Below are 14281 nucleotides of genomic sequence, written 5' to 3'. Positions count from 1 at the left end.
CTTGCCCACGGCCCCCCAGCTGCCAAGTGGCAGAGCCGAGATTCGAACCCATGACCTCGGACTCCCCAGCCCGGGCTCTGTCCACTGAGCCACGCTGTTTTATCGAGCGCTTACTGCCACTTGTCGGCTGTGTGACTGTGGGCAAGTCACTTAACTTCTCTGTGCCTCAGTTCCCTCACCTGGAAAATGGGGATTAAGACTGTGAGCCTCACGTGAGACAACCTGATGACCCTGTATCTACCCCAGCGCTTGGAACAGTGTTCTGCACATAGTAAGCGCTTAACAAATACCAACATTATCATTATCATTATTGTGCACAGAGCACTGTACTGAGCGCTTGGAAAGGACTCCTCGCCAACAGAGACAGTCCCTACCCAACCAACGTGCTCACAGTTTAGAAGGGGGGAGACAGACGACAAAACAAAACCAATTTATCTATAGTGATGATGATGATGATGATGATGATGATGACGATAGCATTTGTTAAGCACTTACTATGTGCAAAGCACTGTTCTAAGAGCTGGAGAGGATACGAGGTGATCAGGTTGTCCCACGTGGGGCTCACAGTCTTAATCCCCATTTTACAGATGAGGTTACTGAGGCACAGAGAAGTTAAGTGACTTGCCCACAGTCACACAGTCGACAAATGGCAGAGCTGGAATTAGAACCCACAACCTCTGACTCCCAAGCCCGTGCTCTTTCCACTGAGTCACACTGCTTCTCTCCCAAACACTCAGTACAGTGGTCCGATTCGAGTAAGCACTCACTAATACAAGTGACGGAGAGTCCCCGTGCTCTCAATGCACCACTTCCACTTTTCTTGACATTTTTCAATACTCTTCTCATACTTCTCTCCTCCAAATGGTGCTCTTCACAACTATAGTTAAAAACTTCCAACCACCAACAGTCACCCTCAGCCGAAGTCCTTCAGTTTATGTCTGAAAAACTGAAAAATGGCCTAGCTCTGTCCCTTCCCATGCTTTCTTTCAAGATGTGGTCAGTACGGTGGCTTCTAAAATCCGGCCTTGATTGAGCCCAGGGTGTTGTTCAACTCGGGACTCCCCACTCGAGTCCCCGAAAACCCGCCGTGGAGATGGTAATTCCCTCCTCGACCCGCTAGACGGGTGTGCTCCTGAGCGTTATAGCCAGGCTGTGGCCCAGCAGCCGGGGGCCTTGCCAGCCCACCGAGTGACCCCCTTCTCCCCTGGGAGAGGAGAGGGATGGAGGAAGGCTAGCAACCCAGCAAACACTAGGTAATAATAATAATGCTGGAGTTTGTTAAGCACTTACTATGTGCAGAGCACTGTTCTAAGCGCTGGGGTAGATACAGGGTAATCAGGTTGTCCTACGTGAGGCTCACAATCTTCATCCCCATTTTACAGATGAGGTAACTTAGGCACAGAGAAGTTAAGTGACTTGCCCACAGTCACACAGCTGACAGGTGGCAGAACAGGGATTCGAACCCAGGACCTCTGACTCCTAAGCCCGGGCTCTTTTCCACTTCAGCCAGCAGGCCGGCCTGGACGAAACCCACTGGACCCAGTGCAGACACGGCCTTTAAAGAGGGATGGGAGGTAAGCCTTTGGTTGGGAGGGGATAGAGGGAAACTAGAATGACAGCACTGATCAGGCTCATGGGGCATTCAGTCATTCAGTAGTATTTATCGAGCCCTTACTGCGTTCGGAGCGCTGTACTAAGCACTTATTTTCAAGTGCTTAAAGGGTACGACTCCAAGGGCAAGGACGATGCAGAAGGGAGAGGGAATAGGGAAAATGAGGGTGTAGTTGGGGAAACTCTTTTGGAGGAGATGTGTAGTATTCTTCAGGAAGCACTCTGCCAGGATTCCCCCAAATGTAATGTCTTTGGGGATTATTCATTCAGAAATTTATAAAGCGCTTACTGTGTACCAGGCAGTGTACTGAGCGCTGGGATGGATACAAGCAAATCAGGTTGGATACAGTCCCTGTCGCACCTTGGGCTCACAGTCTCAATCTCTATTTTACAGATGAGCTAAGTGAGATGAAGCCCAGAGAATTGAAGGGACTTGCCAAGGTCCCACAGCAGACACGCGGCAGAACCGGGCTTCGAACCCATGACCTTCTGATTCCCAGGTCCGTACTCTATCCACTACATCATGCTCCTTCTCAATCTGGTGTCAATCTGAGAGGGCTTCCTGGAGGAGATGCTTGCTCCCTTTGCTCTTCCCCTCTCTCTCCACCCCACAACACATGTGTATATCTGTAATTTAATTTATTTATATTGATGTCTGTCTCCCCCGTCCACAGATCGTGAGCCTGTTGTGGGCAGGGATTGTCTCTCTTTATTGCTGTATTGTACTTTACCAAGGGCTTAGTACAGTGCTCCGCACTCAGGAAGCGCTCTGTAAATACAATTGAATGAATGATGGGTGAGAAGGGCACCTTGCCTCGGGGAGGTGGGGGTCTTTGGCAGAGCTTTGAAGGAGTTGTGAATTAATCATCCGGTTGTGTTTATCGAGCACCTAATATATGCAGCTCATTTCCCAGCTCATTGCCCTAAAATGTTTGCAAGCGGGCAAGAGAGACAGAAGACCCGATCCCTCCCCTCCCAGAATTTACAGGGGAGGCAGAATCAAAATCAATTACAGATAGGCAAAATATGAGAGTGGAGAGATCACTGGATTTGTGGATGAAGAAGTGCCTAAATAGTAGGGTGTGTAAATCAGTATACTGGGGGGCTTCAGTATATAAAGTTATACACATATTTCAATATAAAGAAAACTACTGAATACTGATACTGAATACGAGAATGAGTACTCTATTGTTGTGAGTTGGTAGAAAAAGTTAATTTATTGGCTGCCTTTACTTCACTGGTGCTACCTGCCTTAAACTTTCTGTGCAGTGTTTATAACAGAAGAGTAGGGCGGAAGCACATAGATTCCATTGGGGCATTTTGCAGTCCTGTGGGGACAGCAGATGGTGGACACTCAAGTTTTTGCTTGTGGGGCAAGAGAGAAGAGATTGTCTTAGTGCCCCAAATCTGCCTGGTTTTGCTCTCTGCTCCCGCAGAGAGCTCCCTGTTACCTCATCTGTAAAATAGGGATTGAGGCTGTGAGCCCAACGTGCGACAGGACTGTGTTCAACCCGATTTACTTGTATTCACCTCAGCGCTAGGAAGTGGAGGAGGGCGTGTCTGCGTTTGAGGGTGTGTGTGTCTATGTGTATGTGTTCGGGGAGAGGAGTATTCTGGGGTGGTCTCACAGGTGAAACCTTGAGATCACAGGGTTACAGATGCCACCAAAAGTTGAGACCCCTGCTTGTTGCAAGTCCCATGCCTGCTCTCAATCACCTTGCCCCCTCCTACCTCACCTCCCTTCTCTCTTTCTCTGCAGCTCACCTCCTCACGGTCGTGCCTGTCCCGCCGTCGATCCCTGGCCCACGTCCTACCGCTGTCTTGGAATGGCCTCCCTCCTCACTTCTGCCAAGCTAACCCTCTTCCCCTCTTCAAAGCCCTACTGAAAGCTCACCTCCTCCAGGAGGCCTTCCCAGACTGAGCCCCCATTTCCCTCTGCTCCTTCTCTCCTTCCCCTCCTCTCCCACCCTCTGCTCTTCCCCCTTCCCCTCCCCTCAGCACTGTGCTTATTTGTATATATTATTTATTACCCTATTTATTTTGTTAATGAGGTGCATAACTCCTTGATTCTATTTATCTTGATGATGTCTTGTTTTGTTTTGTTCTGTTCTGCTTTGCTGTCTCTCCCGTTTAGACTGTGAGCACGTTATTGGGCAGGGATTGTCTCTGTTGCCGAATTGTACATTCCAAGAGCTTAGTACAGTGCTCTGCACATAGTAAGCGCTCAATAAATACTATTAAATGAATGAATGCTTGGCCTGCAATCCTCCTCACTTCACTTTACCACTCAGGAGCTGGTAGGGTTCCTGTCAACAACTATTTCAAGTTCAGCCTGGCAGGATGGGGTGTGGGTCCGACTTCCCTGCCAGGGAAGGCGGGGAGGGGAGTGCCCCAGCACCAGGGCTTGGTGTTGATCTTTTCCCTTTTTTTTCTTAATAGTATTTGTTAAGCATTTATTATGTGTCAAGCACTGCTCTAAGCACTGGGGTGGGTACAAGTTAATTAGGTCAGACACAGTTCCTGTCCTGCGTGGGGCTCACACTCTCAGTAGGAGGGAGAACAGATATTTAATTCCCATTTTACAGTTGAGGAAACTGAGGCGCAGAGAAGTTAAGTGATGTACCCAAAGTCACCCAGCAAACAATTGGCCGAGCCATAATTAGAACCCAGGTCCTCTGACTCCCAGACCCGGGTTCTTTCCACCAGTCCGGGCTGCTTCCCACATGATACTGTATATCAAACGAGCGATCATATTTGTTTAAGCGTCTAATGGGGCCAGAGCCCTGTACTAAGCACTAGGAAGAGCACAGTAGGGTTGGTAGACACAGGATTTACAGTCTGCTAGGGAAGAGTGTGACTTTTCTCTGCTTTTCTGTGGCGGAGCCAAGTTTCACAACCCTGTTAGATTTGAACCTCAACTCTTCCCCATGGTAGGTCCTTACCTTCTGCTGAAGCCTGATGCCTGCCTTTCTTCTTATTAGTAGAATGTTTCTCTTGTCAGGATTTTCTCCACATGAGAGAAATAGTTTTTGCCCCTAAATAGTCTATTAAAATCTTTATAAGTAAAATATCTGGCAATATATTATTGAAATACTAATCAATCAATCATATTTATTGAGTGCCTACTGGGTGCAGAACACTGTACAAAGTGCTTGGAAGAGTACAGTATAACAGAGTTGGTAGACGTGTTTCCTGTCCATAGCGAGCTTACAGTCTAGAGGGGGAGGGCAGACACTAATATCAAGAAATAAATTATGGATACGGACTTAAGTGCTTTGGGGCTGAGGGAGGGGTTAATTAAAGGTGCAAATTCAGGTGCTAGGGCGATGCAGAAGGGAGGCAGAGAAAAGGAAGTGAGGGCTTAGTCTTGGAGGAGAAGGAATCAAGGATGAAATCAAATGGCAGTTGCAGAACATCTGTGTTGTGCTCCTCTGATGATTTTATAACTAGTCAGAAAAACAGAGCCCTTAGTCCATTTGTCTGGCCAAATCTTGCCTTTCTCTTTCCCAGCATTGCATCCGGCTCATTTCCCTTCATCTAGGACTGCAATTGTTTTCTCTGAAAGTGCCTGTCACTGATGCCCAATCTGGCCCATATGCATACTTGTTTGATTTTATGAGAATTGTCTGCATATTACTGTGATAATTAATTTAATTGGTCCTTGTTAATCTCTCATCAAGGTGGTCCTGGCACCTCTCTCCCCCCAGCTAGCCCACCACCACCACCCAGACCCGCTAAAAAACTTATAAACAAGATGAAAGAAAATATGGGACCCAATGTTCAAATTGAAATGAAAAACTGGTTAAGAAGGCAGAATTAAGTTTCTGGCTTGTTTTTAAATTGGTTTGTGGAAAATACCCTTGACGTAAAAAAAAAGTACCACTCAGGTGTGGGAGAACAGGTTTTCCTTTCTAAGCGGGAGAATGGATTATCCCTTGGAGTAAGAGTAACCAGCCCATGCCTTGTGAGCCATTTGCACTTTCAAAGTCAAAACGTGCCTAAGAGAACCCAGGCCTTGAACCTTTTTGAACAACACTTCCAAACTATCCTCCTCCCTCCTCCCATTTTGAAATTTAGTGTTGACAGTAAAAAAGGGCTTTATTCTTATAGGTTGGGAGAGAGGATAGGAGTGAAAGGGGTGGAGAAGGCATTGATTATGGATGTGAACTTTTAGGCTTTTATTAATAATAATGTTGGTATTTGTTAAGAGCTTTACTATGTGCCAGGTACTGTTCTAAGCGCTAGGGTAGATACAAGGTAATCAGGCCAAGTAGGGCTCACAGTCTTCATCCCCATTTTACAGATGAGGTAACTGAGGCCCAGAGAAGTGAGTGACTTGCCCATGGTCACACAGCTGACAAGCGGCAGAGTGGGGTTTAGAACCCACCACCTCTGACTCCCAAGCCCGGGCTCTTTCTACTAAGCCACACTGCTTCTCTGCTTCTCTTTTACCATGATTAAGACCAACTGCTACCCTTAAATCATTTTTTTAAAGGAGGGTTTACCTTGAAAAGTTACCTTTCTCAACTCTTCACTGCCCAAATGGATTTAAGGAGGTGTATAGGTCCATCCTATTCCTGCCATTGTCAATTTAAGGGGATTTAGCACAGTTGTCTTTTTATTGGTTTCAGAACAAAAAAAACCTATGAATGTCAACAGGAATAAACAGAAGGGTAAACACTAGTCATTCCCACACTGGTTTCAATTTTAGTAATTTTAGTCATTGTTAATTTATATGAGGGGTCAGGGGTGAGACAGAAGGGGTCGAGATACAGAGAGTACGTTGCATTAGAGGAGCGAAGTGTGTGGGCTGGGTTGTAATAGGAAAGCAGAGAGGTAAGGTAGGAAGGAATAAGGTGCTTGAGTGCTTTAAAGCCGAAGGTAAGGAGTTTCTCTTCCATGCGGAGGTGGATGGGAAACCACTGGAGGTTCTTGAGGCATAGAGAAAGATAGTCTGAATGGTTTTGTAGAAAAATGATCCGGGCAGCAGAGTGAAGTATCATCATCAACAACATTTGTATTTATTGAGTGCTTACTGTGTGCAAGCAGTTGGTAGCTCCATTCCCTGCCCACTACTAATTTATAATCTAGAGGTGAAGACAGACATTAATATAAACATTTTATAATATATAAATCATAGATTTGTACACAACTGCTGTGAGGTTGAAGGTGGAGCTCACATTATTATATATCTTTTAATTAGAGAAGCAGAATGGTTTAGTGGATGGGCCTGGGAGTCAGAAGGACCTGGCTCTGATTGTGGATCTGCCACTTGTCTGCTGTGTGACTTTGGGCAAGGCACTTAACTTCTCTATGCCTCAGTGATCTCATCTGTATAATGGAGATTAAGACTGTGAGTCCCAGGTTGGGGGGGACTATGTCCAACCCAATTTGCTTGTATCCACCCCAGTGCTTAGTACAGAGCCTGGAACATAGTAAGCACATAACCAATACTATTATTATTATTGTTATGGCATTGTGCCTAAGAAAAATTCAGAACATTTAAGAGTGTTGCATCTGTCCTTCGGCTAAAATCTGGGTGGGACCTGTGAAATGGAAATCAGCTCCCTCTTTGCCTTCCCATTGTTCCTGACCCAATGACTCTCAGCTGGATTAACTAGAGAAGCAGCCTGATTTAGTGGTTAGAGCTCGGGCTTGGGAGTCGGAAGGACCTGGGTTCTAATCCTGGCTCTGCCACATGTCTGCTGTGTGACCTGGGGAAAGTCACTTAACTTCCCTGTGCCTCAGTTACCTCATCTATACAGTGGGGATAAAAGTGTGAGCCCCATGTGGGGCAGGGACTGTGTCTAACCTGATTAACTTGTTTCTACCCCAGCGCTTAGAACAGTGCCTGGCACATAGTAAGTGCTTAACAATAACAGTAATTATTATTATTATTATTATTAGGCAGGCCAGTCACCTGCACGTTGCTGGATTTGAAACAAGACTTTCCTTCCCCCTGGGTCTTTTCTGAGGGTTGAGGAATAGAAAGGATTTTTTTTCCACTTCCCAGGAAGGAAAGTCCCCATCTCCAAAACCAGATAAACACATGTGCTGAAGCTGTGTAGAACCATCTGGGATTGCACCATTTCTGGGAATCCACGCCAAGAACAGCCTTAAGAATCTGGAGAGAATTATTTTCCTTATTCGATCTTTGTTATTAAACTCTGTTTTAAGACTCTAATCTTCCTCCCTTGCAGGACCTCCAAAGGGTAGCTGTTCTTTCGTGCTCTAAATGCTTATATCATGTACCACTATTTTTACATCACCACTGTGAGGGCCTGGGGGGGAAAGAGGGCAGGAGCATTCAAGCACTGGGCTCCCTTCCTAAAAGGAACGGGGGTTCCAGTGCCTCAATAATGTAAGAGTACAGTGAGGTCATTTGCCATTGTTTGCTTCTTGGGATGAAGATCGTTGCCCATGGTGGAGTATCTCAGCTCGCTGAGGAGACAGAGTTTCCCTCTAGGGGTTTCTGGATGGCAGAGGAGGATTCCGGAAGGGAGAGAGAATCACAAAACTATCACTATTCCCCATAACAAGGTGGTGATGCCCAATCAGAAAGCCAGAACAAATACCCAGAAGGAATCACAGGAGCCCTGGGGGACATCAGAACTCTCATCTGGAAGTCCTGGCTCTGGGTCTGGAGGAACAGAGATGGCAAAAACCTAGTATCGTCCTACAGAGCATGTGGAGCCCAGTTGGGCACTGACGGAGCAAGAAGCAGCTTTGTACCGTCCAAATTGAAGAGATGTCTGTTGGGTGTGGATTTCAATCAATCAGTGGCATTTACTGAGCTGTCATCTGTGAGCAGAGCACTGTACTAAGCACTCGGTAGAGTACAATATAATAGGGTTGATAGATACAATCCCTGCTCACAAGGATCTTATAGTCTAGAGGGGGAGGCAGAAATTAAAATAAATTATGGATATGGAGATACATGTTGTGGGCCGAGGATGGCGGGACTATCAAGTACTTAAGGACAGATCCAAGAGCAAAGGTGACGTGGAAGGGAGAGGAAGTAGGAGAAATGAGGGCTTAGTCAGGGAAGGCCTCTTTTTTTAATAGAATTTGTTAAGTGCTTATTATGTGCCAGACTCTATTCTAAGCACCGGGGTAGATAATAATAATAATAATAATAATAATGTTGGTATTTGTTAAGCGCTTACTATGTGCAGAGCACTGTTCTAAGCGCTGGGGTAAACACAGGGGAATCAGGTTGTCTGTCCCACGTGGGGCTCACAGTCTTATTCCCCATTTTACAGATGAGGGAACTGAGGCACAGAGAAGTTAAGTGACTTGCCCACAGTCACACAGCTGACAAGTGGCAGAGCTGGGATTCGAACTCATGAGCCCTGACTCCAAAGCCCGTGCTCTTTCCACTGCGCCACGCTGCTTCTCTAGATACAAGATAATCAGGTTGGACACAGTTCATGTCCCACATGGGACTCACAGTCTTAAACCCCATTTTATGGATGAGGTAACTGAGGCACAGAGTAGTAAAGTGCCTTGCCCAAGCTCATCCAGCAGACAAGTGGACAGAGCCAGAATTAGAGCCTAGGTCCTCCGACTTCCAGGCCCTTGCTCTTTCCATTAGGCCATGCTGCTCTTGGAGGAGGTGAGATTTTAATAAGGTTTTGAGTGCAGGAAGAGTAGTGGTCTGTCAAATATAATGACCTAAATGACTTTAGGGTAAGCATGAGTGACGGCCAAGAAAACTGCCACCATCTGGTTCCTGTAGTTCAGTGATCCTGACCCCATGTTCTCAAAAGCTGAGGTCTGAAATCTGCTGCAGCAGATTTCAAAATGCACCAGGGAGACTTCGGAGTTGGGGTTGAAGGGAATTCTGAGAATTCTGAGTTTATGCTTCTGCTGGAACCAAGACCGTACCCACAGTTTGGAATTATGTCCTGTTGCAGGAACACTTAAGACAACAATATCATTCTGGAAGATCGCCATCCAACCTTTTACCACCCAGTCTCCTTCCCCCTCTCTGTCCCCCTTTCTTCCTCAGGTCTTCAGATGAAACTCTTTCACTCTCATTCATTCATTAAATCATTTATTGAGTGCTTATTGTGTGCAGATCATTGAACTAAGCACTTGGGCGAGTACATTACAACAGTAAACAGACGCATTCCCCACCCACAATAAGATTACAGTCTGAAGGAGGAGAAACAGACATCGTTTCAAATAAATTACAGATATGTATGTAATCTGTAATTTATATAATTATTATCTGTAATAATGTAACCGGGCTTCAACAGAGGAGCCCGGTTTGAGGAGCCCGGTTTGAGGAGCCCGGTTTGACTCTTACAGTTGTGGGGTGGAAGATAGTTGAACAGCCTGTTTCATGCCTTCCTGGTGATTAGGACCTCTGCTCCATGGTGCGCTCCTTAGAGGATCATCTCTCCGTCTCCACAGCTAGGTCTCCTGTACTGTCCTTGTGGAACTCTGAAAGTTGCTCTTGAGAAGAGGTACTCTGTAAAGAAAGATGAAAACACCAGTGTGAACACTGGCCTTTTGAATCAATCGGTGGTATTTACTGAGTGCTTTACTATGTGCAGAGCACTGCACTATGTGGTCAGGAGAAAATGATACAATAGAGCTGGTAGACACTATCTTTGCCCACAAGGAGTTTTATGGCGGAGGAAGTTTCTTTCAGCCAGAGTCTGAAGTGAGTGAGAATATTTCTCACTCAGTCTCCATGGGTGCTTGCATAGGACAAAACCAAGGTAGTTTGGGAAAGAATCCAAACCCCCCCAAAATTTCTTAATGATACAAATGTTCAGAAGGGGGCTTTCCAATGAAAGGGGAATTTGTAACGGACCACAGTGGGGCCCACAATAGAGTCATGAATCTCGCTCAAGTGCGGGAGCTAATTTTCCTTTCGGACCCTTAATTTTCCTTTGACTACTCAGACTCAGTTTTAGAGGGCAGAAGATTCAGCCAAGGCTGTATCAGGTTGCTTTTCTGGGAGTTTAGAAGGTAGTTCTTTTTTTTATGGTATTTGTGAATCCCCTACTATGTACCAGGCACTGTTCTAAGAGCTGTGCTAGATACAGAGTAATCAGATTGGACACAGTCCATGTCCCCCATGAGGCTCACAGTTTTAATCCCATTTTACAGATGAGAGAACTGAGGCACAGAGAAAGTTAAGTGACTTGCCCAAGGTCCCACAGAAGATGGGGATCCATAAAGTGGGGAGAAGAGTGTGTTCCCCATGTAGGACAGGGACTGTGTCCAACCTGACTAACTTGTATCTACCCCAGCACTTAGAACAGTGCCTGGTACATAGTAAGCACATGGGAACTGTAGACTGGAAGCTCTTTGTGGGCAGGGATCCTGTTTTACCAACTCTATTGTATTGTATTCTTCCAAGTGCTTAGTATAGTGCCTAGCACACAGTAAGCACTCAGTTGATTGGAAATCCTCCTTCCCGAAGCTAGGCAGCCTCAACCAGCCAATCGTTGATCCATCTATCAATAATATTTACTGAGCATCTACTGACTGCTAAGCACTATATTATGCACTTGAGGGAGTCCAACACTCCCTCCCTTCTAGTCCAATATTCCCTCCCTTCTGGGAGTTTACAGTCTAATGGGGGAAATGGACAAAATTTATTTACAAATGGAGGGAGCAGGAGGAAGAAAGGTGATATAGCTGGATGTAGTGCAAATGTTATGTGAAATAGCTGAATAAAAAATTAATCCTCAGTGCCTTGTTTCAATCTTCCTTCCCCAGAGAAGATTGGGTAGTGGCAGCTTGGAAAACCCCCACAGACATGTGCCAATGTTCCATTTTGGGCATAGAAGGGAATGGCAGGACTTTATGTAATGTGATCAGTTTGCTCAGACTTTTGTTACTTCAGAGTTGTTGAGGGGAGCAGGCAAGGAATGGGATGGGGCTGGGGGTGGGTGGGGAAAAGTGTGAAAGAGGGAAGCCTCGACGTGGAGATGGGCAGGAAGAGAGGAGACTACTTCACTAACGCCATATTAATTATGCCCCTTACCTAGATCTAGCAGAGGCTGTGGCACTGGAAGTACAGGGTTATTTAATAACGATCCTAACAATATTAACAATGTATTTGTTAAGTACTTACTGCGGGTCAGGCACTGAACAAGGTGCTGGGCCACGTCCCTGTCCCATATGAGGCTCACAGTCTAAGTAGGAGGGAGAAGTTAAATGACTTTCCCCAAGGCCACGCAGCAGGCAAGAAGCAGAGTTGGGGTTAGAATACAGGTGTCCTGACTCCCAAGCCCAGTATCCTTCCTCTAGGCCTCATAGGACAGAAGCATCCCTATCTGTTCTCCTCAAACTCCATCCAGTCTCCTTACTCCTTAAGGAGACAAACCCCTGGGCAGTTGAGGGAGCCCATGTCAGAGCTACTTTTTCCCTAAACGTTGTATTTTCCATTTGCCAGGGCCCTGGAATTTTTCTGAGCTTTATAGGGCAGCAGCGGGGAGTAATGGGACAGGACTTGGGGAGGGGAGGTAGAAGAGCGTGAAATTGAATCTTTCAATCTGGCTGTTGTGCTGATGTCAGAGATCCTAGGCAGAACTGAAAGTGGGAGTAGGGATGGCTTGGACGCCAAAGCATTAGATTTGTCTGCAGAGGCAAACTCTTTCACCATCGACTTGGCTCCTCACATTAGATTTCTCCTATGCAGTCAGTCAGAAGTGGATTTTTCTCCTTCGAAACTGCACCCACCCCATGCAAACACAGCCCTTCACTTGTCCTTTCTTTTTCTCTTTTCCCCCTTCCTTTGACCGCCCCCCACATTTCAGTCCAGAAGTTGGTTTGCTTTTTATGGTATTTTAAAATTTGTTATTTGGGGTAGATCCAAGCTAATCAGATTGGACACAGTCCATATCCCATGTGGGGCTCGTGGTCTTTATCCCCATTTCACAGATGAGGTAACTGAGACACAGAGAAGTAAAGTGACTTGCCAAGGTCATACAGCAGACAAGTGGCAGGACCGTGATATGAACCCAGGTCATTCTGACTCCCAGACCCTGGCTTTTTCCATAAGGCCATGCTGCTTCTCCAAGTGAACCAGTACCCTTTGAGAGCCCGCTCGGGGTACAGCCCTTTCCCTCTCATGGCTCCGAAAGATTTAAATCTTACTGGACCCTCCTCTCAGCCAGGTTAGGTAGTTATGGAATTTATGAAGCGCTTACTATGTGCCAATCACTGGGGTAGATACAAAAAGAACAGATCACCCACATTTGGGCCTCTCAGTCTAGGTAGGAGGAGAAGTAAGGATAGGAAGAAAGAGACAGTTGGTGATAGTGGGTTGAAAACAACAAAAACAAGTAGCAGAATCCTGAAGGGCATTTTCACCCTCTCTCCCATCCTCTCTTCCAGTTTGTGTTCCTGTTAGTCGGCTGTTCAGTGAGTAAACCCAGACGGTAGCCAAAGGAAGTTCCAGAGGAAGGAAAAGTCAGGGACAAGTCCCTCTGTCCTGGAACTCCCTCCCTTTTTATCTGACAGACCCCACCTTCAAAGCCTTATTAAAATCACATCCCTCCTGATTCCCAGGGCAGTGTTCTCTCTGCTGGGCCAACAATAACAATGATAATAATAATAGTATTTCTTAAGCACTTATTATGTGCCAGGCATTCTACTAAGCACAGGGGTGGATACAAGCAAATAGAACTGGACAGAGTCCCTGTCCCACATGGGACTCACAGTCTTAATCCCCATTTTAATCCCCATTTTACAGATGGGGTAACTGAGGCACAGAAAATTCAATAACTTGTCCAAAGTCACACAGCGGACAAGTGGCAGAGCCTGGATTAGAACCAGGTCCTTCTGACTCCCAGGCCTGTGCTGTATCTACTAGGCTATGCTACTTCTCTAATGTAATGTGCAATTAATGTGTAATGTAGGGAGTTGGCCTTCTTTGTCACTCGCTCTACTTAAACCTTTACTCCCCTGGGTGAGTCACTGTTTTTAATGTTAGGATACTGGGGAGACTAGCCTACTCCCAAAGAGTCAGAGGGCTTCAGGCCCATGGTTGAGAAGCATCATGGTTTAGGGGTAGAACACAGGCCTGGAAGTCAGAAGAACCTGCATCCTAGTCCCGGCTCTACCACAAGTCTGCTGTGTGACTTTGGGAAAGTCACTTTACTCTCTGGGCCTCAGTTACTTCATCTGTAAAAAGGGGTTTAAGAGTGTGAGCCCCATGTGGTACAGGGGCTATGTCCAACCTGATTAACTTGTATTTACCCCAGTGTTTAGAACAGTGCTTGGCACATATTAAGTGCTTAACAACCACTACTATTATTATTACTGCTAATAATAATAATAGGAGGAGCCCTAATACTGTGTTTGTGGTAATTCTGCCAAATGTTTCTAGCACAAATTAAGTCTCACAAGGCTCCCATCTGGATATCCACTGACAATAATTTCCTCTCATTTTTGGCTTTCCTGGGATTTGCTCTAAACCCCAAAGATCCCACCCAGCCACCATCTGCTCTAAAAGGCTTGACAGGTCTATCCATCTCTAAGCATCTCTCCCTAGAGGAACACTGTAAGAACAAAAAATAATTTTCAAGTGACCTAATAAGAATCGGGAACATGTCAACTAACTCTGGTATGTTATACTCTTCCAAGTGCTTACCACAATGCTGTACACTCAGTAAGCACTCAATAGATACCAGTGATTGATAGA

At 45.9% G+C, this 14281-nt stretch overlaps 1 protein-coding gene across 3 annotated transcripts in view; it reads right to left on the bottom strand.

Moving 5' to 3' along the window:
* Nucleotides 1-9775: 9775 nt before the first annotated feature.
* Nucleotides 9776-14281, bottom strand: part of IL2RA (interleukin 2 receptor subunit alpha) — a 45447-nt gene continuing 40941 nt past the window's right edge. For all 3 annotated transcript variants that reach the window (XM_029078387.2, XM_029078388.2, XM_039913985.1), the window contains one exon: nt 9776-10087. In XM_029078387.2, coding sequence (XP_028934220.1) covers nt 10030-10087 — 58 coding nt within the window. In that variant the 3' untranslated portion in view covers nt 9776-10029. The remainder of the gene's footprint in view (nt 10088-14281) is intronic.

This window comes from Ornithorhynchus anatinus, chromosome 13 (genome assembly GCF_004115215.2).
Source record: "Ornithorhynchus anatinus isolate Pmale09 chromosome 13, mOrnAna1.pri.v4, whole genome shotgun sequence".
Taxonomy (NCBI): domain Eukaryota; kingdom Metazoa; phylum Chordata; class Mammalia; order Monotremata; family Ornithorhynchidae; genus Ornithorhynchus; species Ornithorhynchus anatinus.
This window is presented reverse-complemented; position numbering and strand designations above follow the sequence as displayed.